The sequence below is a fragment of the Nicotiana tomentosiformis genome, chromosome 9 (assembly GCF_000390325.3).
Source record: "Nicotiana tomentosiformis chromosome 9, ASM39032v3, whole genome shotgun sequence".
Lineage (NCBI taxonomy): Eukaryota > Viridiplantae > Streptophyta > Magnoliopsida > Solanales > Solanaceae > Nicotiana > Nicotiana tomentosiformis.
Window position 1 is genome coordinate 36,697,825 of NC_090820.1, and position 27,286 is coordinate 36,725,110.

General features: G+C 37.2%; 3 protein-coding genes across 4 annotated transcripts; 2 read left to right on the plus strand and 1 right to left on the minus strand.

Moving 5' to 3' along the window:
* Positions 1–1,187: 1,187 nt before the first annotated feature.
* LOC104089201 (probable galacturonosyltransferase-like 4) lies at positions 1,188–2,829 on the plus strand. The gene has a single exon (XM_009594046.4). The coding sequence runs from the start codon at positions 1,376–1,378 to the stop codon at positions 2,474–2,476; it is 1,101 nt and encodes a 366-aa protein (XP_009592341.1). The 5' UTR covers positions 1,188–1,375; the 3' UTR covers positions 2,477–2,829.
* Positions 2,830–3,032: 203 nt separating this feature from the next.
* LOC104085257 (AP-5 complex subunit mu) lies at positions 3,033–27,286 on the minus strand. 2 transcript variants are annotated; one of them, XM_070186152.1, is made up of 8 exons: positions 27,013–27,281; positions 26,786–26,929; positions 22,736–23,047; positions 19,925–20,208; positions 18,918–19,813; positions 17,111–17,167; positions 3,855–3,902; positions 3,033–3,701 (listed from the first exon to the last, which is right to left on the minus strand). In XM_070186152.1, exons 1-8 carry the CDS (start codon positions 27,078–27,080, stop codon positions 3,630–3,632), a joined length of 1,881 nt encoding a protein of 626 aa, XP_070042253.1. In that variant the 5' UTR covers positions 27,081–27,281; the 3' UTR covers positions 3,033–3,629. The 2 variants fall into 2 exon arrangements, with proteins under 2 accessions (XP_070042253.1, XP_070042254.1); XM_070186153.1 differs by lacking the exon at positions 22,736–23,047 and having other exon boundaries at positions 27,013–27,286.
* On the plus strand, positions 24,788–25,697 carry LOC138899510 (uncharacterized). The gene is made up of 2 exons (XM_070186034.1): positions 24,788–24,793; positions 24,893–25,697. The coding sequence occupies exons 1-2, from the start codon at positions 24,788–24,790 to the stop codon at positions 25,604–25,606; spliced, it is 720 nt and encodes a 239-aa protein (XP_070042135.1). The 3' UTR covers positions 25,607–25,697.

The following is a 27,286-nucleotide window of genomic DNA, read 5'->3' on the forward strand; positions in this document are numbered from 1 at the left end:
TACTTTTCTAGCCCCCCCCCCCCCCCCCCTCTCGCCCTCTCTCTCTCTCTTGTCCTCTCTCTATATATATCTTTTATATTTTTTTGTATATTAATTTAGTCATTTGTTTTAATTATTGAGTGTAGTTTTTAAAGATATTATACATAGAAAATTACTAAATAGAAAAGTATTATTTTGAGAGAAAATGGTTCAAATATAATATGAACTATTATAGTTCACATATAATAACATAAAAGAAATTATAATTATGTTACATTATTCCAGTAATAAATAATTTATGTAAGATAATTAAAAAAAATTAATTGGTTTTAAAGTCCAATATAAAGATTTAACAAAAAAATATTAGGTGCAAGAAAGGGATAACTTTTAAAGTATTAACCATTATATTTTACATATAAATTTGTACCTTTTATTCATGATAAAATTTTCTTAGTATATATATTTCAAAATGTCGTAGTTGATATTTTTAAAACTTATACAAGAACTAAATGTGGGAAAATTATATTACTTATTTAAAGTCCTAAAGACCTTTTAAATATTAGGCATAAAAGTAGCATGATCTATTAATTACTTTAATTTTGTTAAAACACACGTTACTTTACTCTATTTTTCATAGAATCTACATCCACTAAAAGTAATATGAAAATTATTAAAATTTTGTTATATATGGACTTTAAACAAGGAAAGAATTTATGTATGGAAAAATACCAATTAGTTTTAAAATCCTAAAAATTTGGACTTTTTACTTACTCAAATAAGGAAACATTTAGTAATCAAAATTTTAGTCAATTGTAAAGTTCTAAATATTAGGGAACTAATTAAATGACTGTTTTATCCAATATGAAATCTATTTTTAAAGGGTAAAAAAGACGAACGACATTTCGCTAAGGGCTTGGTGCTTTTAATATATATATATATATATATATATATATATATATATATATATATATATATATATATATATATATATATATAAAATAGATAGGTTAGGGATTATTATCCATGTCAAGATGGTAGCTGATATTCTGAAGATGCATCCTAAGAAACATGTAAGTTGTAAAAGGTTTTGCATGGGGCAATAATTTAGGACATCGAAAATAAATGGTTGTATTTGCAAAAGTATCGGTCATCCCTACATTTCATGATAAAATTTCACTTCTATTGTACACCTTAAATGTAGAACCACTAATCTATATTAGCACTAAAACAACTCCATTAACAACCTCGTTTAATGACCACTTTTTTCTCTCTAAAAGTTACTTTCTTTTGAGTTAGTCAAGCACGTATTGAACACGGATTAAGACTCTCCCGCTCTTTTGACATCCATATTATTAGCCCAAGAAAAAAAAAATCAAGAAATGTAGCTTAAGGAAGGATGGCCTCTTGGAACAAAAATGTCCCTTCTTCTTCTTCTTCTTCTTCTAACTATTTTCCAATCTTAGGCATCCTTTCCCTCCTCCTCTTACATCCTACCACCACCACCACCTCCTCCTCCTCTTTAGCTAACGCCATTCGCGTCGTTGCCATCCAAAAACCTACCTCCGATGACATTCCTTCCTTCCGAGAGGCGCCTGCCTTTCGCAATGGCAATGCATGCAGCTCACGTGACATAGACAAAATCCAAATAGTAATGCCTGTTGATGCCAATTACATTAGGGGCACTATGGCTGCAGTATTGTCTATTTTGCAACATTCAACATGCCCAGAAAACACTTCCTTTCATTTCCTTTCCATTCATCTTGAGCCTGAGATCATTTCCCTTATCAACTCCACTTTCCCTTACCTAAGCTACAAAATCTACCACTTTCATCCTAATCGTGTTAGGGGGAAGATATCCAAGTCAATTAGACAAGCCTTGGATCAACCTCTAAATTATGCAAGAATTTACCTCTCAGATATTCTCCCTGAGGACGTGCACCGTGTCATCTACCTAGACTCAGATATCATTGTTGTGGATGATATTGCCAAGTTATGGGGAGTGGATTTAGGAGACAAAGTCTTGGCAGCGCCTGAATATTGCCATGCAAACTTTACAAACTATTTTACATACACATTTTGGTCAGACGTGAATTTGGCGAAAACATTTGAGGGAAGACAGACATGTTACTTCAACACAGGTGTAATGGTGATGAATCTTGATGAATGGAGAAAAGGAGGGTACACACAAAAGGTTGAAGAATGGATGTTAATACAAAAGCAAAGAAGAATTTACCATTTGGGATCTTTGCCTCCAATTTTGCTTGTGTTTGCAGGAAACATTAAGGCAGTTGATCATAGATGGAACCAACATGGATTAGGTGGTGACAATTTTGAAGGCAAATGTAGGGGACTTCACCCTGGACCCATAAGCCTACTGCATTGGAGTGGCAAGGGTAAGCCATGGTTGAGACTGGATGCTCGAAAGCCCTGTACCATCGATTACTTGTGGGCCCCGTACGATCTGTATCGTTCAACCAGAGTTGCATTAGAAGAGTGAGAGAGAGAGAGAGAACTGAATAGAACTCAAGATAGATTGATAGAAAGAGAACTTGCTGCATTTGAAAATGAAATGGTGCAAGAAGTACCAACATAGCTGCAATATAATTGCACCTCTAAGACATTGTCAGGGAAGAATGATTAAGATTACAGCTAATAGTCCTAAGGCTTGAAATGTAGAATCCTTAGGCCTTGTAAATCTAAAGAATGAAGCTAAAAGAGTCCACAGGTATATTAGACATCGATAGCTAAGAAAAGGAATTCACGAAAGTGAATGAACTTAATTGTTCTCCCCTTATTAGGCTTTGTACATTCGTTGTTCTTGATTGTAAAGGTAAACTGTTAATTTTTGAATGTTTCCTTCATGAATCCTTAACGCTAACAACAGAATATATTAGGCTTACAAAGATTTATCTTACAACACAGAGAACCCTTTCAGTCAAGGGATCCAATTCTTAGAATTCCATTGTCCCCACGAATAAAAAGCAATTCACTAAGGGGTTGTTTGGTTCGGAAGATTATAATCCTGGGATTATTATGCCACATCCAATGTAGGATAAAGAATACCAAGAATATGGTATAAAATATAAACCACTATGAGCTAATACCGATAACCAAACACCGAATAAATGTGTGTTACAGCGGGAGGTACGAGACCCAGTAACCAAACACTTCTTAGAGCTAGAAATCTCAGCATCTTTCCAGTTTTATAAAATTCGAATGAAGCAAGGGGAAAACTGCTGATCAAGTTTCTCGCAAAAGCATGTCTGTAACAGCGGAAGGCACGAGACTTAGTCTCTCTAGGAAGAGTCTCTTTCACCTAGTAGAAACACCAAGACAACACAAGCAAGTATGCAGTTAGTTCTCATAACCTATACAGCTAACTAATTATGTGTGACCTGAGTATCCAAAAAGTAGTTGTACACGTCTTAAATAATCTTGTCCCACAAATACCAAATGCCAAGAAACATGAGTCATCCACTTCCCACTTGTGCAATCTAACTGCAAGAGGAACTGGTCACCAAATGGTCCCACTATACATCTCTTTTGCATACAGCCTCTTTGTCGCTTGCCTCTCAAACTCAGCAGCCATCCAACAAGATAACCGTCTGTCATTGCTCCTAACAGATATATCAACAATATATTTTGCAACTCTATGCTTTGGGTGTGGCAGCAACAGGACATTTTCCTAGTGTGTTCCACAAAATATAATCCCCAGAAGTCACCTGTGACAATCATACCAAAGTCAGACAACTAAAGATTTTAATAACTCAAAAGACAGGGTTGATTGCAGGTGTCGAACAGCTGCTGTAATAAGCAGACCCAAATAAAGCTAGAGAACTATCAAGAATATCTTATTTAACTGATAACAAAAATACCTGAGTTGAAAATTCCACAGGTGCTTTAACAGCAGGGAAAATGCTTACCTGCAATGGCTCATCGCATTAAGAATAGCAGTAACTAAATATCAATATAAGCAGGAAACATAAAGCGCCTAAGAATCTCTGCGACTGAGAAACTGCTCATAGCACAAACCTAGAGCTGACAGTTAGCAGTTCAAGCATATGATGCAGTGAGTCAGTGACCGATGGTAATTTGCTTTCATCTAGATGTTCAAGGCGGAAAATAGTCCGATGCGAAGTTTGTACGCTTAAGAAAGAAATGTGAAGTGTAGAAGTAGGTTGAATCTACTATTACCTAGGAAAAGTGGGATGGGCCAATAAACACTTAGATTAATTTTCACAAACAAGAGGAAATTTATGACGCAATTAACATGTGAAAAACAAATAATTAGCAACATCAACTAATGCAATAAATGGAAAGAGAAGACCTAAAAACACCCTCCCATAAGAGCCAATTTTCACTTGGGATAAGCCCGTATTTTTTTACCCTAGTTATGAATGAGCTAACCAATAGTGTGCAAGATAAGACTTAATGGTGCATGTTATTTGCACAAGATATCGTGTTAATTAACAGCAATGCCAAGTAACTCAACTAAGAATTAGTGTGAGTAAAAGGAAGATACGACGAAAGAAATAGTGAAAACACAGCTTGATTATTCCCTAAGGCTACCGAATCTTAAATAGTGAATATAAGTGCTAAGATAGGAAGGAAAATATTCTACCTAATTACACAATCAATCAAATCAAATCTAATTAATCATAATTGATACTCCCTCTATTCCAATTTATGTGACTCTTTCCTTTTTAGATTTAATAACAATTTACTTTAAATTTCTCAATTTACCCTAAATGAGATGATGATTTATATCCATATATTCTTTCATTCTTAAACTCCCGTCCAATCAAACAGCATCACATAAATTGGGACGAGTGGAGCATACAGTATTATTTACAATATTCTTACCCCCCCCCCACCCAAGTTGCATACAAGTGGTATGTACCAAGCTTATTACAAATGTAACTGATACGAGAACAAGTGAGGAACTTGGCGAAAATATTTACAAGCTGATCATTTGACTTCACAAATTCTGTAACAATGTCTCCTTAAAGTATCTTTTCTGTGATGAAGTGATAGTCGAGCTTGTGTTTAGTTCTCATGAAACCCTGGATTTGATGCAAAACAGCAGCTTGGTTATAACTCATAAGTTTTATCTGACTGATTTCTCAAAACTTAATTTTTCGAGCAACTGTTTGATCCAAACTAGTTCGCAAGTTGACACAACCATTGAACGGTATTTTGCTTTTGCACTAAATCGAGCAACCACATTTGGTTTCTTACTCTTTCAAGACACCAAATTACCACCTACCAGAATACGATATCCATATGTAGACCGCCTATCAGAAGGTGATCCTGCCCAATCAGTATTTATGTATCCAACTATATGTTCATAGCCTTTATCCTCAAAAAGCAATTCTTTGTCTGGGGCTGATTTTATATATCTAAGAATACAGATAACTGCATCCCAATCACTATCACACGAAGAGACCGAAAACTGACTTACAACGCTCGCAAGAAAGGCTGTCAGGTCGAGTCACTATGAGGTAGTTTAACTTACCAACTATCTGTACCTTCTAGTATCACTAAGGGGATCCACTTGTCGTGGCAAAAGCTTAACATTCGGGTCCATATGAGCTAAGTTACTCGGACTCTTCACTTTCAGTGCCGCACCCGTGTCGACACGACGTGGGTGTGGGTATGGGTGTGGGATCCGTGTCGGATCTAGTCAACCGATTTTGGGTACTTTGACCAAAATCAACGGAGAAATTTGGGACAGATACTATGATTTTTGAAAACAGATCAAAAGCTAGGGTGATATGGAAGAAAATGGAATACCTTGTATATATAAATTTCTATGTCAGTCCTTTTCATTTTATCTCCTTCTAAAATTCTACTCTTGTTCAATATTTTCTCCTTCTCGGAATACCTTGTAAGTTTTTCACATGTCTCATAATTTATACATATTTTTATAACTCTATTTTTAAATAATTGAATTATTTTTAGCCGAATCCCCGCACCCGTATCCGTACTTGGATCCGTACCCCCGAATCTTTAAATTTAGATCATGAAGGATCTGACCTCTAGATCTGCACCCGTATCGGACACCCGCACTCGAGTCCGAGCAACTTAGCATATGAGTGTTAATAGGTCTACAACATGTTATTTCTATCTCTTCAAGATGTATCGAGCATACTTGCGTTGTGAATTTACAATTCCTGATTTGGATTAAGCGACCTCAATGTCTAGGAAGTACTTCAACCTGCCTAAATCCTTAGTCTGCAAGTGATGAAGGAGAAGTTGCTTCAATTTAGTTATACCATCCTGATCATTGCCCCTGATGAATATATCATCAACATAAACTACCAAATAACTACACAAATTTGGAGCAGCATGTCGATAAAATGCAGAACGATCAGCCTCACTGCGAGTCTACCAAACTCCTACATAACTGTGTTGAACTTACCAAACCATTCTCGACTGTTTCAGACTATATAAGAATCGACGCATCCGGCAAGACTACTAGACTCCTCCTAAGCAACAAAATCAGGTGGTTGCTCCATATATACTTCATCCTCAATATTATAGTGGAGAAAAGCATTCTTAATGTCTAATTGATAAAGAGGTCAATGGAAAACATCAACCATGGATAGAAAAAAAGGACGAAGAACAAATAGTTTGTTACCATCCAGGATGAGAGAGCGTTTATCGACTTAGGGATAGAAACGGAGGACAAACAAGACATAAAGGCATCATAGTGTGATGATAGATGATGATAACTCAAACCAACATAATTAGAATTAGGATTAATAGTGGATTGAATACCTTTTCGAAGAGAAGTTGGAGGACTAGGAGGAGACAAGTCCTCAGCTAATTTGCTTCGACACGGCAGTTTAGGTGCCGCACCCGTGACGACACGACACTAGTATGGGTGTGGGTATGGGATTCGTACTGGATTTGGTCAAACAATTTTGGATACTTTGACCACGACGGAGGGAAAAATTCCAGACGAGATACAATTTGATTCCCGAAATCAAAACCAAAACTAGGGTAAATTTGAAGAAAATAGCATATTTTATCTAAGAAATCAATCATTTACTTATCTACAACTTGAGAATAAAAATAAATCCACACTTTACAAGTTATACGTAAGTATTCCACAAAATTTCTCATAATTTAGAGATATTTTTATTTTTTGAATTATTTTTAGCTGGATCCCAGCACTCGTATCCGTACTAGGATCCATGTCCCCGAATCTTAGAATTTACATTTTGAAGGATCCGATCTCTAGATCTGCACCCGTGTCCGAGCAACTTAGGTCCTCAGTAGGTGAAGGATCCAGTATAGGACGTGAATTATCTGGACCTAATGTTGGATGTTGACGGTGATGATACATCAAGAGTAGTGGAGTTGTAGAAGGTGTTGTAGGTGGTGGAGCTGTGGGAGAAGATTGTGGAGAGATGGTGACAGAATCTCCAAAAAGATGAAAGTACTAACACCTCAAAAATGTCTAGGTGATCAGCTAGACCTGTGAAGTATAGTTGATATTCAAAGAAGGTAACATTGGCGAATATAAGATACCGCTAGAAGTCAGGTGAATAGCACCGATATCCTTTCTGCACCCTCAATTAACCTAGAAACACACAATGAGCACGAGGGGCTAAATTGTTTTTTCTGGAATAAGGTTATGGACAAAACACATACTCCTACACGAGGTGGAAGAAAGAAGAAAGATGAGTGAGGAAACAAAATAGTGTGAACTTGATTTTGGATAGATGAGGAAAGCATACGAATAATGAGATAACAGGGTGTGAGAATTGCATTTCCCAAAAAATGCAATGGAACATGAGATTGTATGAGCATAGTACAGTAGTCTCAATGTACTATGCCGCGTGAGAGAGATGCCATTCTTCTTTCATTCCCCCTCAACCAGATAGTCCTTATCTTTTGTATCTGAAGAGGCTTCTGCCTCTGTCACAATCTCCTTTCCTTTCCTAGCTACTTCTCGTGGTCTTTTTGCTTCTTTTTTTTTTATGTCGATCACCTTCATTTATCATATATGGTTTACCTTTTGAGGTGAAAAAATACCTGCAAGGTCATCAAAAGCAGTGATATTGTTCAGATCTGGAAAAATTATTAAAGAAATTACTGCTTTGTGTTGACATTAGATCTGAACCATTTGGTACAACCAGTGGTAGCAGTGGCGTTTCATTAGCTAGTGGTTGTTGGTTTTCTAAGGTAGCTTGGTTAAAAATCTGTGGAATTCCCAAGCTGCCTTTGATGGATCTGCCCATTCAAATGGCAGAAAATCTAGCAAATAAAGAAATTCCCGAGATCCACCAATAGTGAGCATCATATTAGAAAATTCACAGATCACAGTAAAATCGTACGCTGTGTCTTGCATTTTTCTCAACTCCATGAAACCTCCGCTCTATTTGTCTTCCAATCTACGCATCCTATCTTTCATCTTTTCTTCCAATATATCAATTCTTCCATCAACTTGAGCAAATTGATGTACCAGTCCATCCAATTGAATTGCCAATTGCCATAATTCCCAGTTGTACATTAGTTGTCTCACAATTCCCAGTTGTACATTTGGTAGGGCGTGCTTGACTTGGTCTTTTATTTTGCCTAGTTCTTTTTTTGGACCATTAGTTTGTCACATTTGCTCAAAATAATTTTACTAATCATTCTTGAAGAAGCTGTGACAAATATTTAGGGGAGTAGGTATATATCAAAGTATTTTAACAAAGATGTTATTGTTGGAGTGAAGAAAATACTCCTCACATTTGAGTCAGTTACACATGCCTTGATATTGATATTGAATATTTTTCCAACATTAAGTGGCATATGAGTGCAGATGGCATAATGGAGAAATACTCTAGTTAAACTAATGAATTATTTGTATTTGGTATCAATCTACTACTTATGAAGGTCACTCATGGACTATTACTTTAGCCAATATATCTTCCAATCGCGTTCCATTAGGATTCAATGCCCAATGGGCACCAAATGGACACAATTTCCCTTCAACTTCCTTCCCATTAGGTGTTGCGGAAAGGATATGCATCAAAAGCATCACTAACTGACTCTAGACCAAAAAGTTGGTCCATGCTTTCAGGTGAGAAGTTGATTGTCTTCCTCTAACAATATATTAATTTGGATCTTTGTTTGTAGAACTCTAGAACAAGGTCTAGACAGAAATCTCCAAGAGGGTGCACGAAAATTTTCTAGTTGTAATACTTGATGGTATCAACTATGATCTCATCAAAATCACCATCCTCAGCATAAAAATCCATCCCTTTTTCTTCAATGGGTTTTCGGCCCTTCAATCCTCTATTGCGTGAAGCTTTAGGATAAGGATTGTTTTTGTTTTGCCATTTGATAATGGTGATAGGTGCTTTGTGAAGAAGTGAAGAAATATACTTATATAAAATACTTATGTTTTTTTTTTTAATGTATACTTATGTCAATCTAAATCTTTAATATTTTTAGGCACATATTTATATATGTAGTAAGTGTCAATTCATATATACATATATACTAGCTTCAGAGTACGCGCGTTGCGCGTGTACTTCATATTAGTGAGTACGAATTTTTAAAAATTACACAAACATTATTAACCTATGTAATTGAGTTATAAAATAAAATTAAAAAAAGCACAAACTCTTGAAAATGATGAATGATGATCATATATAGCCAAGCTAATAAAGAAAAAACTAAGTACATCACATAAAAATATTCTAATGTCTTATCATGATTTTGGTATATGAGTTATGCATTTGCTTTAGTGGCTCAAACATAACAGAAAAATATGCTGACTCCTACTCAAATATATCTTGTAATAATTTTATATTCCTTATGGCCTTAAAAAATAAATTCTATTTGCTCAAGTACGTAATATGAATTTCATCTTATTCCTTAACAGAACTCAAATTGAAATAATAAAAAAAGACTCCATATTATTAGGTTTAAGTATCATACTAAGAATTCAATTGGATGGGTATTGTTTAAACCCAAGTACATAGTATGTTTTTAGAAAAAAAATAAAATGATTATTATAAAAATTAAGATAAAAATTAATATTTATTATTATTATTATCTTAACCAACATGAAGGTATCATGATATATAATTCTCAAAAGATATAAAAATCTATTAACATTTCATGTAAATTTAATGTGCATTCAGATAAATCATTACAATAGTGTTTGTAATATTTATTTTTATCTGCACATACTTTTTAAATTTTTGAATTATAAAAGCAAACTATAGTTAACTAATTAAAAGCTATTAATTGTTAATATTTAGTGACACGATACTTTAATTCAACTGATTGGGTATTATATCTCTTAATTCACGAATAATGTTGCTGAAATATGGTCTCGTTTGCTTTTTAAATGGCTTAACCATGAGAATCTTACTATTAATACTGACATTTGTCACGAGTTTCATAGTTATATCAATAATTAAAGGTAATCATGAATCAGAATACACACGAAGTATAACAGACAACAAAAACCTAAAACCAAGGAATTTTAAAAATAAAATTCAAAACTAAATTCAAAATAAAATTCATAACTAATAGCGTTTGGATCTTTTGATTTAAAGTTTTAAACAATAAATCTACTCTTTGTCCCTCAAGTGAGTTCCACGTCCATCAAAGAATATAATATATATTATCTCAATATGAAAAGTATGTTAATTTAAATAAGGTAAATTTTTTATTAATTTTGTTAGTTTATAGATATGTATAGTGTAGTCTTGTCCCACATTGGAAGAGGAGTAATATCTCCTTGTAATGTATAGCTATAAATAGGGACCTCTTGTATTGTATTTATCATCCAATATCAATAACATATTTTCTCCCGTGCCTTCTCACATGGTATCAGAGCATTAGTGAGAAAAGATCGATGTGCATCATTCCAGCGTTAACCGGGAAGAAAGAACTTAGTCATCGTGTAATTTTTCCGGTGACCTAAGGTTTGTCTAAGTGAAAGTCACTTTCTGTCGGTGTTGTGCTAAAACCAACACCACCACGAGGTAGATTACCCTCCGACTACCAACCCCTGAAATTTTATCCGGCAGAAAAGCCGCCACGCTCCTCCATGCGCCGGCAACAACTTTTCCGGCGAGGGTTCTGGCCACTTTCCGGCCATTTTTTCGCGAAACTTCTTCAGGACAGTGTGCTCTCCTCAAAATTCCGAGCCTACCCATCTAATTCAAATCAAATTCCGGCCACTTTTATATTTTTCCGGCGTGAACAGTGACCTTTCTGGCCATTTTTTGAAAATATTTCTTCAGGACAGCTTGCTCGCAAAGGAATTCCGAGTCTATCCATCCTGGTTACAACAAATTCCGACAATTCTGGAATTTTTCTGCGAGCTACAGTGTTTCCGGCGTGAACAGTGTTTCCGACACAGAACAGTGTTCTATTTTTCTGCTGTAAACAGTGTTTTTCAAGCTATTTCTTCAATTTTCTCACAGGAGTTACTTATTTCCACTATTTCAAGTTAACCATACTACTACAAATTGTAGCGACATGGGAACCGATGCTTTGAATAGTCTGATGGTTTCTTTAGCAGAGTATATTGAATTCCTTCAGTATAAAGCATATAAGCAGACATCTTCTGAAATAGCTTCTGTTGTTCAAACAGGTAATAGCGTGACTTGTTTCTCCCAATCTTCATCCTCTGAGTCTTGGGTCATTGATTCAGGTGCATCAGATCATATTTCTGGTAACAAATCTCTTTTCACTACTATTTCGTATTCTCAATCTCTTCCAAAAGTCACAATGGCCAATGGGTCTCAAACCATGGCAACTGCAATAGGTCAAGCAAGCCCACTTCCTTCCTTACCTTTAGATTCAGTCCTTTATGTTCCCAATAGTCCTTTTAATCTCATACCTGTTAGTCGCTTAGCCAAATCACTTAAATGAGCTGTTTTATTTCTTGATGACCATGTTTTTATACAAGAACGCAGTACGGGGCGGATCATTGGTACCAGGCGTGAATCAAACGGACTTTATTACCTTATCCTTGCTAAATCACATGGACTCACATCTTGTCTTCCTTCTACAACTTGTCCTGTTACTGATTCACCAGATTTATTACATAAACGGTTGGGACATCCCAGTTTGTCAAAACTTCAGAAAATGGTATCTGGTTTATCTCACTTGTCAGCTCTAGAGTGTGAGTCATGTCAGCTCGGTAAGCATACCCGCTCCCATTTCCCTCGGCGTCTTGATAATCGAGCAGAGTCACCTTTTACTTTAGTCCATTCAGATGTTTGGGGTCCTAGTCGGGTCAGTTCCACCTTAGGATTCCGCTACTTTGTCAGTTTCATTGATGATTATTCCAGGTGCACTTGGATATTTTTGATAAAAAATCGATCTGAGCTGTTTTCTATTTTCTAGACCTTCCACGCTGAAATTCAAAATCAATTTGGGGTTTCTATTCGCACATTTCGTAGTGATAATGCCCGAGAGTATTTGTCTTCCCCATTTCAGCAGTTTATGAAATCTCATGGGATTATTCATCAAACATCTTATCCGTACACATCTCAACAAAATGGGGTAGCTGAAAGAAAGAATAGACATCTTATTGAAACTGCTCGTACCCTACTCATACAATCTCATGCTCCGTTGCGTTTTTGGGGGGATGTTGTTCTTACATCTTGCTATCTTATTAATCGTATGCCATCTTCAGCTATCCAGAACCAAGTTCCATTCTCTGTCATGTTTCCCCATTTACCTTTGTTGTCTCTTCCACCCCATATCTTTGGAAGCACTTGTTTTGTCCATAACCTTACTCCAGGAACACATAAGTTAGCTCCTCGTGCTCTTAAGTGTGTATTTCTGGGTTTCTCGAGAACACAAAAGGGGTATCGATGCTACTCTCCTGACCTCCAGCGGTACCTTATGTCCGCTGATGTTACCTTCTTTGAAACCCAATCATACTTCACAGATTCGGGTCATCACTTAGATATTACTGAGGTACTACCAGTTTCATCTTTTGGAGATTCAGTCACTCCAGCACCACCACCTACAGCTCCAGCTGTAGCTCCACCACTTATAGCTCCAGTTGTAGCTCTACCACCTATAGCTCCAGTTCCACCACCTACAGCTCCGGTTGTAGCTCCACCACCTATAGCTCTAGTTCCTCCACATAATCCAGTTCAACCTTTTGCAGCTCCACCACTCTTGACTTATCATCGTCATCCACATCCAGCATCAGGCCCAGGTGATTCACGCCCCGCATCAGATTCTGCACCTACTGCGGACTTGTCTCCTCTTAGTCAACCAATTGCACTCCGCAAAGGTGTACGATCCACACTTAATCCTAATCCCCACTATGTCGGTTTAAGTTATCATCGTCTGTCGTCACCACATTATGCTTTTATATCTTCTTTGTCCACTGTTTCTATCCCTAAGTCTACAGGTGAGGCACTATCTCATCCAGGATGGCGACATGCTATGATTGACGAGATGTCTGCTTTACATGCGAGTGACACTTGGGAGCTTGTTCCTCTTCCTGCAGGTAAGTCTATTGTTGGTTGTCGTTGGGTTTATGCAGTCAAAGTCGGCCCGGATGGCCAGGTTGATCGGCTTAAGGCTCGTCTTGTTGCAAAAGGATATACTCAGATTTTTGGGCTTGATTATAGTGATAATTTCTCTCCCGTGGCTAAAGTAGCATCTGTTCGTCTCTTTTTGTCCATGGCTGTTGTACGTCATTGGCCTCTTTATCAGTTAGACATTAAGAATGCTTTTCTCCACGGTGATCTTGAGGAAGAAGTTTATATGGAGCAACCACCTGGTTTTGTTGCTCAGGGGGAGTTTAATGGTTGTGTGTGCAGATTGCGCAAGTCACTATATGGTTTGAAATAGTCCCCTCGAGCTTGGTTTGGTAAGTTCAGCACAATTATTCAGGAGTTCGGCATGACTCGTAGTGAGGCTGATCACTCTGTGTTTTATCGGCATTCTGCTCCTAATCTGTGTATTTATCCAGTGGTTTATGTTGATGATATTGTTATTACTGGTAATGATCAGGATGGTATTACTAATCTGAAGCAACATCTCTTTCAGCACTTCCAGACTAAGGATCTGGGCAGATTGAAGTATTTTCTAGGTATTGAGGTCGCTCAGTCTAGCTCAGGTATTGTTATTTCACAGCGGAAGTATGCCTTAGACATTCTTGAGGAGACTGGAATGATGGGTTGCAGACCTATTGACTCTCCTATGGATCCGAATGCTAAGCTTCTGCCTGGACAGGGGAGCCTCTTAGAGACCCTACGAGATATAGGAGGTTGGTTGGCAAATTGAATTACCTCACAGTGACTAGACCTGACATTTCTTTTCCGGTAAGTGTTGTAAGTCAGTTTATGGATTCTCCCTGTGATAGTCACTGGGATGCAGTTGTTCGCATTCTTCGGTATATAAAGTCAGCTCCAGGCAAAGGATTACTATTCGAGGATCGAGGCCACGAGCAGATTGTTGGGTACACAGATGCTGATTGGGCAGGATCACCTTTTGATAGACGTTCTACGTCTGGATATTGTGTTCTAGTAGGAGGTAATTTGGTCTCGTGGAAGAGCAAGAAACAGAATGTAGTTGCTCGATCTAGCGCCGAAGCCGAATATCGGGCCATGGCTATGGCGACGTGTGAGTTAGTTTGGGTCAAGCAGTTGCTCAAGGAGTTAAAGTTCGGAGAAATCAGCAAGATGGAACTAGTGTGATAACCAAGCTGCTCTTCATATTGCGTCAAATCCGGTGTTCCATGAGAGGACTAAACACATTGAGATCGACTGTCACTTTGTCAGAGAAAAAATACTTTCAGGAGATATTGTTACAAAGTTTGTAAAGTCGAATGATCAACTAGCAGATATTTTCACTAAGTCTCTTACTGGTTCTCGTATTAGTTACATGTGTAACAAGCTCGGTACATATGATGTGTATGCACCGGCTTGAGGGAGAGTGTTAGTTTATAGATATGTATAGTGTAGTCTTGTCCCACATTGGAAGAGGAGTAATATCTCTTTGTAGTGTATAGCTATAAATAGGGACCTCTTGTATTGTATTTATCATCCAATATCAATAACATATTTTCTCCCGTGCCTTCTCACAAATTTTAAAGTCCTAAAATATGAAGAGTTTTTATATATTTTAAATAAGGAAAGATTTAAAAAATGTAGTTGCTTTCAAAGTATTAGGCAATTAATTAAATGAGTATTCCTAAATATTAGGAAAATAATTAAATAATGCTTCCTAAATATTAGAGAATTAATTAGAACGACTATTTTGTCCAGTATGAACTCTACTTTTAGAGGGTAAAAAAGGCGAATGACATTTTGCTAAAGGTCTTCGTGCTTTTAATATAGTATGTATGTATGTATGTGTATGTATGTGTGTGTGTGTGTATATATATATATATATATATATATATATATATATACATATATCATAGTAAAAGGTATTTATAAAACCATAAATTTTATATATAGAAGTGTATTTCTAATGTATAAAATTTATATCGATAGAAAGTATCTTTATAAGATTGGGGGAACCCAAATTGTGGAAGGACGATGTTCAATGCGTAGTAGAGAGGGGAATAAATAATTACAGCAATTCAACAAAATTGAAAAAAAATACTTTTCAAGAGCCCAATGCATTTGAACTCCAAATCATGATTGCATGACACACCATGCTAAAAAATAGTGCCAGGAATAGAGTTAAGGAAAAAAGGCCACAGTGCATTGCGCTTCTGCTATGACGCAAAGCGATGTGACGCATCAGACTCACCCACCCCTGCCCAACCCCCTGCTTGTAGCCAGCCATGTCTGTGGAGCGTTCGATTTTTCCGTCCATTTTTAGTTCTTATAAAGTAAATCTTTTGGGACCACAAGAATATTTTAAATCTTTTCTTTTTCTTCACTTTTCTGCGGCGTACACCACCCCCAATCATCTTTTTCACTTTTCTTCTTCACAAAGCACCCATCACCATTATCAAATGGCAAACAACAAGAATCCTTATCCCAAAGTTTCACGCAACAAAGGATGGAAGGGCCGAAAACCCATGGAAGAAAAAGGAATTGATTTTTATGCTAAGGATAGCGATTTTGATAAGACCGTAGTTGATACCATCAAGCATTACAACAGGAAAATTTTCGTGCAGTATCCTGGTATTTTTGTCTAGACCTTGTTCTAAAGTTTTACAAGAATCTTAACAAAGATTCAAATCAATATGCTGTTAGGGGAAAGATAATCAGCTTCGCACCTGAATGCATTAACCAACATTTTAGTCTAGAGTCAATTAGTAACGAGTTGACGCAGATACTTTTCACAACACCTAATTGGGAGGAAGTTGAAGGAAAATTGTGTCCACTTGGTTCGAATTGGGCATTGAATGTTAATGGAACGCGAAAATCTTTGATTGGAAAATATTGGTTTAAGTAATAGACTATGGGTAACCTTCATAAACAGCAAATTGATACCAAATACAAATAACTCATTGGTTAAGTTACCTAGAGTGCTTCTCCTTTGTCATCTACACTCATATGCCAGTTAATAGGAAAATCAGCAGTATCAATATCAAGGCATGCATAACTCACCCAACGAGTTGTAGTTGTTACACTTATATAAGTTCCGGTATTTGACAGGAATCTTTCTGGTATGATTGGAGATTTGTTGGTCATTGCAGAGATAAATTTAGGATATAGAGAACTCTAGTTTTAGAGAACTCTTAACTTGCCTCAAACGATAAGTTATCTACTATTGGAATGAAATGGGCCGAATAGACTCGGAATGGATATAAAGGATTCAAAAAGCCAACCCGGAGTCCCTAACTAGTTTGGGATTGAGACCAAGTAGATCGATTGACTAACTTGATGGTTTTGAAGAGAAGAAAAAAAACCTGGATAAAAATTAGTAAAACTCGGATGCAAATACATGGACTCACCAACAAAAAAAAAAATGAGACAATTCACATAGCTTTTTTTGCCAAATGAAAATTGAAGGGAAAGATTTTTCAGATAATGATATTCAGAAATTATTGGTTTCATGCTACTTCCAGATGATAAATTAGGATAACACAGGTTGAACTATTCATGATTTATTTCCATGATAATGTTCCTCTCTAAAAGAAAGAATCAACTTGACAACAGATGATTTATAGAGGACTTACAGATTTTGGATCAATAGACATTCCTGACAATGATCCTCCCATTATCTTGAACGAAACCTGCAATCACATGATGAGTATAAATAAAATACTTTTCACAAAGCAATTAATTTCAACAACTTAAAGAAATGTTCATATCCACATCAGCTAATTGTCATACTATTAAAAAAATAATATATCTTGATTATGAGGTTGATGAAGTACTTTTGACTGTATTAAAAAAAAATCAGTAGAGTCAATTTGCACTCTGCGGACTCGCCTAACCTTGTTACTCTTCTGTTCCTCTTTTTCTATTTTGAATAGTCTCTCTCTCTCTCTCTCTCTCTCTCTCTCTCTCTGTGTTCCTCTCATTATTCTCTTCTTGTCTGAGGGGACAGAAATGGAAACTCCCAGGGATGGGGAGTGCTGATGGTTATGGGCTGTGGTAACAAATTGATCGCAGAAAGCTCCTCGAACATTCTCTCTCTCTCTCTCTGGGTGGTGATCTTGTGATGGGTATCAAGTTCGATCCCAACTCAAAACATTAACAACAAAAACATCATATCCAGTGTTCTGGGGAGGGTAGTGTACGCAAACCCTACCTCTACCTCGTGAAGGTAGAGAGGTTATTTCCGATAGACTCTCGACTCAAGGAATGCATAATCATAGCAGTTTTGGAAAAGAAATACAGTAATGAAGAAGCCATGGAAAGAGAAGCAGTAACCACAGCCAGAAAAAAAAATAAGATAACCAAAGCAAAGACAACAGGTAGTAATAGAAATCTAAGAATAAGAAACACGAGAATAACACTAGTACTACAGGTATAAAGAAGTCCTTACCGATTAAAAAACATATACTGATAAAAAAAGTATGTCCCCAAGTCTAACAGTTTTCACGAAGTCTACTATATATATTCATTCTTTTTTTTCAAACGGTTAAGTTGTCTCCATGTGACCTATAGGTCACGGGTTAGAGCCGTGAAATCAGCCATTGTTGCTTGAATCAGGGTAGGTTGCCTACATTACAACCCCTGAGGTGCGGCCCTTCCCCGGACCCTGCATGAACGCGGGATTCTTTGTGCACCGGGCTGCCCTTTTTTTTCAGTCAGCTCTATCTAGGGCCACATTCTCTGCTAAGACAATATCTTCCTAACTTTTCCATGCGACTTCGCCAGCTCTTTGCTTAATCTTAAACATTTGGTTACTTAGTATACCTAAACTCACAGTAAATCACAGTACTAGCATGTTCAAAGAATAGCCCTCTTATCCCTAGTTTCTTTTTGGTGCACCAATGAAGTTCCAGTGTGTAGAAAAGCTTGGTTGTTATTCATAGAGAATCGCATTATGTTGTAGATTCTCTACCTTTTAGTATACTACTTGTATACAGGAATTTTTTTTTTTTGATAAGGTAAAACATATTGATGAAACCAGCAGAAACTGGGAAATATTCATTTAAAAGGTACAGATATGTGCATCACAGAGTGTAATGAACAGATAAAGTTCAACATAGCTTCGGGCTCTAACAAGTTTGGGCCAGCCATGTTGCACCAAAAACTAAACAAGAATATACATTTGGGTTTAAGCTTAAGTACAGTGTCATTCTTGTCTGCAAAAATCCTAGCATTTCTTTCTTTCCAAATGATCCAGCATATAGCAGCAGGAAGCGAGGTTTTAGGGAATTTTCCCCACTGCTAATAGAATCGTTTACCTTACAAAAAAAAGGAGTTTATATGGAAAAATAAAAGGAAATCTTAGCTGTCTGGACAGCTCACATCAAAATAATCCATGAAAGAGGAAACATTACAACTAAAGTTGCTATACAGAATACTTACTTTAGCATAATCGTATGCTTGCCAGCAAAATGGCTCCTCCAAATCAACTGCTTGAAGATCCTTATTCATTTTCTCCATTAAAAAGTCTTCCACGTTCGCCATATTATTCGTCGACTCTGTTTCGGCATCACTCTCTTCATCTTCCATATTCCCAAGTACTGCCCCTGAGGAAGGCAATCTTTGAGGTTGCCATGGAGCAAACTTTACTGTCCCTGGAAATGTTGCCTCAACACTCTTTCCTGATACTCCTCGACCGGTTGTTATAATTTTCCATTCAACAAAGTGTTCAGCAACTGAAACTGTTCCAATAGAAGGTGTCCCTTCAAAAGAAAGCACCCTTCTCCTAGGGAAAGGTATTGTCACTGTGCAGAAATCCATCGACAGAGGAGCTCTATAACCTTCCATGAGCCGTAACCTAAACAAAAAAGCACCTTCATTTTCTGAAACCATTGAAAGCTGATAAAAACCCTTGATCGGAGGCCGCATACCACAAAGTGCCTGATAACGCATCAATACGAAATTTCCTAATGGTGGTGAGAACATAAGTGTTTGCTTCTCGTTACCATGCTCTGGAACTTGAGCACAGGGGTGGAAGGATAATAGCTCAACACGAGCAGTGTCCAAACCTATAAGTGGGAACATCACATCGGGCAACCCTTCTAATTCCGCTCGACAGTTAACTTGACCTGAAATTGTTATGCTATCTGGAATTTCATCGCGATCATACATGGCAGCATGGACTGTCTCGTGAATTGTGAACAGAATTCTCTGCTTCCCTCTATAGAGATAAGGCTTCCATGCTGGTTGCTTCTGGTCTGCAGGAGGGATATCTGCTGAAGAAAATCCATTTATCTTGACAGCTGAAATGTTGGTGTAGTTAAGATCCAGAGGGGTGCCTACATTTAAGGTAGACGGCTTTTTTCAGCGAAGAGTAAATCCTTCAATTAAATCACACAAGCATGGACAAAACAATTGCAATGGTAGATACCACAATAAAGATTACCAACCAAAAGGCATCGCACTGCTTATAAAAGAGCGAATAGCATCTCTATCTAGGGGCCTCAAACCAATCTTTGGAGCATCAGATGTCATTGCTCCACTGGTTGCAGCTCCAGAAGCTGTGGATCCTGCAACTGGAGCAGCTACAGGTTTTGCTCTTGCTGAGATACCAATACTTCCAGTGAGAGAATCCAACAACCCACCCACTGATGGAGATGCACTTATGACTATTTCAGGTTCTGTCACATTGCCTGTTATGATGTCTCCTATCATGTGACCCACCATAAATGCCCTGTATTTGGAAAGTATTGCAATTTTAGTAATAAGTGGAACTGGAGAGATCTAACTACGCAAGATCTAAACCAACTTGCATTAGCCATAAAAGAACCTTGCGATGATTCATATTAGACCAAGCTAAACCCCAGCTTCAAAGCTAACTTCGAGGAGCGAAGTTCATGTATAAGTATATGATTAAATACAAAAAGACTTTAATATGCTATACTCTAATGAACTGTCAACTTAACTCCTATAAACTAATCAAATCCCCCCCCCCCCCCCACACAAAAAAAAAAAAACCAAACCCCAAAAGAAAGAAACTAATTCCTCTACACACAGCAAGGAATAGTAGGTGGCGATGACAGGCTCAAAATCTTTTTGATAAGTCAATGACAGGCTCAAAGATCTATAATACTGTACCTAGAAAAGGAAATCTATCATATTTTGGCTGGGCAATTGCCGGGCGATTATCAGCATCACTATTATTAGCTTTAATACATATTCCCCTCCCCCCGAACTTGAGAAAAATCCCCCTTGCATACCTTAACTTTGCAGGTGCCCCGTTATACACCCAAACTTGTAAAAAAAGTGGATCCGAGATCCCCTTGAACTGTGTTAGACCATTGTAAAGTGGAGGGTGTGATTCATATGCTTAACACGTATCAAAGACAAAAAGAGAAGGAAAAAAAATCAGAAGTATGCCCCTTACAATGTCCAACATACATATATCTACCCCATGTCCATGGAAGCACCCTTTCAACTTCAGTCTCCAATTAAAACATCACTACCGAGTGTTCGGACCCGGGAAAATTCTCCAGCCACTTCTCTTTCTCTACACTCTTAAATCGCTGTGGGTGGTACTATTTCTCTCTCTCTTTCTTCTTTGAGTATATATGACTTTGTTCTCATTGTTTGCTCTAAAAAGCAGGAAGTCTTTACGGTGCTGCAAAATGGCTGGAGTTTCATTAGGCAAATGTAATTAACTTGCGTGCTTTATTGTAATCAAACATTACTGGAAATAATAATTGATTTTTCTGGATAACTTTAAACTAATTAGGCAAGAAGGCCGTAAGAAAATATGGAAGAAGATGGTGAAAAATAGAAATGGAGGTCTGCAGAAAATGGGGAAGAAGATGACCCTTTTAAAAGAAAGAAAAGAAAAAATATAAATGTTGGACACATGGTAGTGAAATGAGGTCTCAAACACACATTTTAACATCTCATGCCATTCCATTATCTACTAAAGACGCGCAAACAACGTGGCAGTGTAAGGGGGTCTCAGACCACTCCTTTTACATGTTGGGGTGTGTAATGAGTCCCCAGCAAAGTTAAGGCGTGTCTGAAATTTTTTGCAAGTTCAGTGGGAGAGTATGCACTAAATCATAATATTATTACTATTACTGTTGTTTTTAAAATTATCATTTCATTTTTTTGGGTCAAAGCAACAGATTAATAGTAAAGCATGTTCACATTAAGATTAATTGGCAAACAAACTGTTACTAGTTTAATGTCAAAAGCATCTTTTACCTTCCTACTCTTTCACTATCTCAAGCATTAATTTTCTTTATTTCTCTCTTGGCAGGGGTTACAATTTCGAAAGATTTCTTTACTTGTACAATTTCTTGAAACTTGAAGAGAAAATAGCTGACCTGAAAGTTGATGTTAGTCCACCTATAATACATATTATGGACCAAACAAGATTACGAAGTCAAATGTTATTACGACAGCACCGATACCATCAAACAAAAAGAAAAAAAGATACCAGATAAATCTTTTTTTTGGTAGTTACCAGATAAATCATATAAGTTTAATATGGAAGATGAAAAGGAGGAGAGATGATGAATGTGTACTCCTGTGCTCAGATATGCCCATTTATACATGCAAAAGTAGCGAGGGAATCAAGGAGCCTCTATCAATTTTAATGGCCTTCCTTGAATACTGTACATGAATATCTCAAGCAAGAGAAAAGGAGGGAAAATAGGAAAGGAATAACATATCAGGTAAAATGAAACAACTCAGAGAAGCATCACCAGACCCAAGAAAACCAGAACCAATAACAGCCATATGGTGAATTAATCTTATTCTGCATTCAGAGACTTGTATGGCAAAAACTTATTTGAAGATTAAATGGCAAACAGAAAGCATGCCAAGTGGAGAAGTTTCATCTGTAAAATAGATCCTTAACAGGATAGATCACTGAGGATAGAATTTAGACATTGGAAACTCGGGTTGAGACATCAAATATATATAACTTACAGTTGTTGCACTTAAGATGAGAAAATAGGAAAGTAATCTGCCTGTATGAAAGAAGGCAGCATTCATATCATAATGTCAGTGAGAAAATGTGTCCAAGGATAAAAGGGGTAAGAGAATTAATAGCATCAGTTGAGCGCGGAGCTTTATGATTGATCAAGCAGTGAACAAGAAGGAAAAAGACAACTAATGAATACTCTTACATCAAAGGAGGAATCAACTTAAGCCATAGATAGATGCCAAATGTCAGTTTTACCTCTTAACTTGAAACAGGTAAAGATGGAACTTACCCTGTGATGGATGGAAGATTAAGCAGGAGGGCTGATAAACTTTCATCTGCTCCAACAGCATTTCCACAGTCAGATCTTTTACACATCCTTGTATATGTTTTTAGATGATGAGGTTCCACTAAAGGCAGTACAAGGATACAATAGTGGTCCTTTATGTGCAAAACAAGCGGCCACAAAGTACGATTTGTTTCCTCCTGTTCATTTTTAGTGTAAAGACTTATTATGTGACGCGTAATTGGATCATCAACCCAGGAATCTGAACCTTCAACTGAATGGTTTATCCTAATGCCAAATCCACGAGCAGATCCCTCCCTATAGAAAAAGTTATACATTGTAATTCATGGAAATTCCGATGGCTACAATGTAAGGACATGAAAGTGAAGAAAGATAAAGAGAACAATGGAAACTAAGTCAACAATAAGTAAGATAACGGATTTGACATGATAAAGTCAGATAGTGAGCAGTTGCATGCCATTTCACTCTCCATGACAACTTCATCAACAGTCATAGCTAATAACACCAGACATCTTTATAGAAGAAGTTAATAGGAAAATTACTAGAGGTTTTCTTACCTAAATCTTTCATAACCAAGAAATTCACAAATCTGACAGAATCTGAAAGAAAATGGACTTACGAAAATGGAAAACATCTGAGTTTTTCCATCCAAAAAAGAGATAAGAGCAACAAGTTGAGTTTAGATTTTAGAAGATGGTTTCAAGATGTCATTCAAATCTCAACTTGCAATTCGAGGAACCAACCTTTCAAACATGAACCTATCCCCTCGGGCCACAATCATAGAAATACACAGAGAAAGAGATAGATGTGGGAGGGGTCCCCCTATAGTCATTTATCTCCATGTAGTACTGATCAGATTTCTTTATTTTTTATTTGTCATAGAATTGGAGACCAGAAAGAATTGAACTGAAGTCTAACAAATAAAAATGATAATCGAAAGTCCAGTGGCTTCCTTATCCTTGGGAATTCTTCAACTTTTTGCTGATAATCCATCTTTTGAACTGAATTCATTTCTCCAACTGAACTACAAAAAACCATGTGTTTCACTGGGCAAGACTTGCATCTGGCTTTTAGTCATGAAACCAAAATTTCATAATGAAAGGCTCAAGAATAAAATCAAGCTAATTGAAGCTCCACTTTCTCATTTGGCCTAGTTCTTTAAACTGGATTATTACCCCCTCACATCATCTCTAAGATTATAAAATTAGGAAACAGAACTAAATAAATGACTGTAATGAACCCACAATTTTTTATTCCTAAACAACTTATATCATAATAAGCATTCAGTAGATTATCCAAAACCACACGCATCGGCTTGATTAAAAGAAATGAGCTTAGATCCTAGAATTTAGTGGGCGTTGGGATATAAGAATTGTAAAATTCCAAAATAGGGGGAAAAAAATTTTCAAGTGAAAATGGTATTTGAAATTTAGAGTTGTGTTTGGTCATGAATATAATTTTGGGTTGTTTTTGAAGTTTTTTGAGTGAAAATTTTGAAAAAAAGCTTTTTGGAGTTTTTCAAATTTTCGAAAATTTTCAAAATGCATTTTCAAGTGAAAATTGGAAATTTTATGAACAAACGCTGATTTCGAAAAAAAGTAAAATTTTTTTGGAAAAAAGGAAAAAATTTCTTATGTCCAAACGGGGTCTTAGAGTACCTTTTTGAGAGAAAGGTAGAAATACGGGCGTTATTATCTACGGAGTTTTGAAACCCAGGAACATAAAATTTCTCAATTATCCACAAAAAAAAAAAAAAAAAAAGATGTTGCTATTTTCTATTACTGTAGTTTTCGAGCTAAATTAGTGGGCGTTTAGACATAAGAATTGTAAAATTTCGGAAAAAGGTGAAAAAAGTTCAAGTGAACATGATATTTGAAAATTAGAGTTGTGTTTGGACATGAATATAATTTTGGGCTGTTTTTGAATTTTTGTGAGTGATCTGAAGTAAAAAATTTGAAAAATAGCTTTCTGAAGTTTTTCAAATTTTCGAAAATTCCGAAAGGATCGACACTCAGCCCTTTTTTGTTTGCCCTGGCAATGGACGTACTGACGCGCCACATCCAAGGGGAGGTGCCGTGGTGCATGCTATTTGCATATGATATTGTATTGATTGACGAGACGTGAGGCGGTGTGAACGCGCAGTTAAAGGTATGGAGGCAGACCCTGGAGTCTAAAGGTTTCAAGTTGAGCAGGACCAAGACAGAATACTTGGAGTGTAAGTTCAGTGGTGAGACTCAAAGAGGGGAAGGGGAGGTGAGGCTGGACTCGCAGGTCATCCCTAGGAGAGGAAATTTTAAGTACCTTGGGTCTATTATTCAGGGGGACGGGGAGATTGATGAAGATGTCACACATCGTATTGGGGCGGGATGGATGAAATGGAGACTCGCTTCCGATATTTTGTATGACAAGAAGGTGCCACCGAAACTTAAAGGTAAGTTCTACAGAGTGGTGGTCAGACCGACGATGTTGTATGGGGCTGAGTGTTGGCCAGTCAAGATCGCTCATGTCCAGAAGATGAAGGTAGCAGAGATGAGAATGTTGAGATGGATGAGCGGGCACACCAGGTTAGATAGGATTAGAAATGAGGTTATTCGCGACAAGGTAGGTGTGGCACCTATTGAGGACAAGATGCAGGAAGCACGGCTTAGGTGGTTTGGCCATGTGAGGAGGAGGAGCACAGACACCCTGGTGAGGAGGTGTGAGTTATTGACATTGGAGGGCCTACGGAGAGGTAGAGGTAGGCCAAAGAAGAGATGGGGAGAGGTGATTACGCAGGACATGGCGCAGCTTCAGCAAACCGAGGACATGACCCTTGATAGGAAGGTATGGAGGTCGAGGATTAGGGTAGTAGAGTAGGTAGTCTAGAGTGTTCATAACAGTAGTATTGGCATGTAGTCTTGCTTTCTGTTCGTAGTAGGTTTTTATGACTAACCGTTGTTTTCTTTCATTGTTGATCACCTTACTATCTTGTTGTTTTTATTCTGCTTTTATATGGCTTTTTGGTGATGTCCCTTCTTGTCTATATTTTTATTATTGTGGTGCTTATACTTTCCTGAGTCGAGGGTCTAATGGGAACAGCCTCTCTATCCTCCAAGGTAGGGGTAAGGTCTGCGTACACACTACCATCCCCAGACCCCACGGTGTGGGATAATACTGGGTATGTTGTTGTTGTTGTTGTTGTTGTTGTTGTTGTTGTTGTTATTGTTGTTGTTGTCGAAAATTCCGAAATTCATCTGTAAGTGAATCGAAAATTTCATGGCCAAACACTGATTTTGAAAAAAAGTGAAAAAAATCTCAAAAAAAAAGAAACTTTTTTTATGGCCAAACGGGTCCTTAGTCACTTAGATCAATCCAGTGTTTGTTATCTCGCACTAAAGCAGGTACAAGGCAACTCTATTCACCAAGACTTAGGCAAATAGGGAAAAAATCACCTAGTCTCTGCTAAGATCTAAATCTTGGTTCCCAATGTTGTCATTCGTATTCTTCATAGTGTTTTAATTGAATCCCCTTCGCTAAAAATTTATATTGTGTAAAGAGCGTAAAAAATTAGGTTATTTGGTTATATACAAGTTGTTGAATCCCCTTGACATGAGGACAAATTCTAGTAAAGTAGCAAAGGGGATTCAAAAACTATTTTTAGGTCATAGCTTCATATCTCAAGTATGATATTTTTGAATTCCCTTGTATGGCTCCACCACTGATTCTTCAACAGCTAAGTCATCCGGAGGCGGATGTAGAGTGTTGACGACCGGTTCAATTGAACCCATAACTTTTCAAAAATTTATATGTAAAAATTCCTTAAAATTATAAAAATAGTAGATATGAACTCATAACTTAAAAAATATAATAGCCCCAATGCTAAAACCTTAAAAATTAAACCCATAAAGTATAAATCTAGGATCGTCTCTCGAGTGATCCCTTGGGGAGATGAGGATAGTACATTATTATGTTCACTTCAAGTATAAATACTACTAAAACATAGTATAAACTATCATCCCAAGCTTCAAACTTTATTCAAAAAAGGATTAAAAAAACCTTTTCTTGCGGTCAATGAATGCAGCAGCTATCTCTGAATCTGTAGGAAGAGAAGGCACCACAGTATACTTCAAATCATCCTCGATTAAACTCTTATCTCTCTCACACGCCGCCCGCCACCTCTTCTCTACAACCGGAAATCTCCTGCAAATTCATCACACCACCACCATTATCAAAATTAAGAATGAAAGAACACACACACACACACAGAGGGAGAGAGGAAGTACCGGGAGAAAACAACAGTGTCTTGATTGGCGAGGATCCAGAGAGCTCTAATACTACAAGAGCCCGGCATTTGCGACACCGGAGATCAACTCAACGGCGGTTTCCTCCGAGCTCAACTAATTTCACCGCCGTTTGCGCCACCGTTTTTCTGGCGTTTACTGCAAATCTGCGACGACGTTTCGTTTGACATATGGATTTGAGAGAATTACTTAATGAGGCACTTGAAGATTAAAATGAGATTTGGTGAATATATTTTGGGGGAAATTCTCCAAAGGG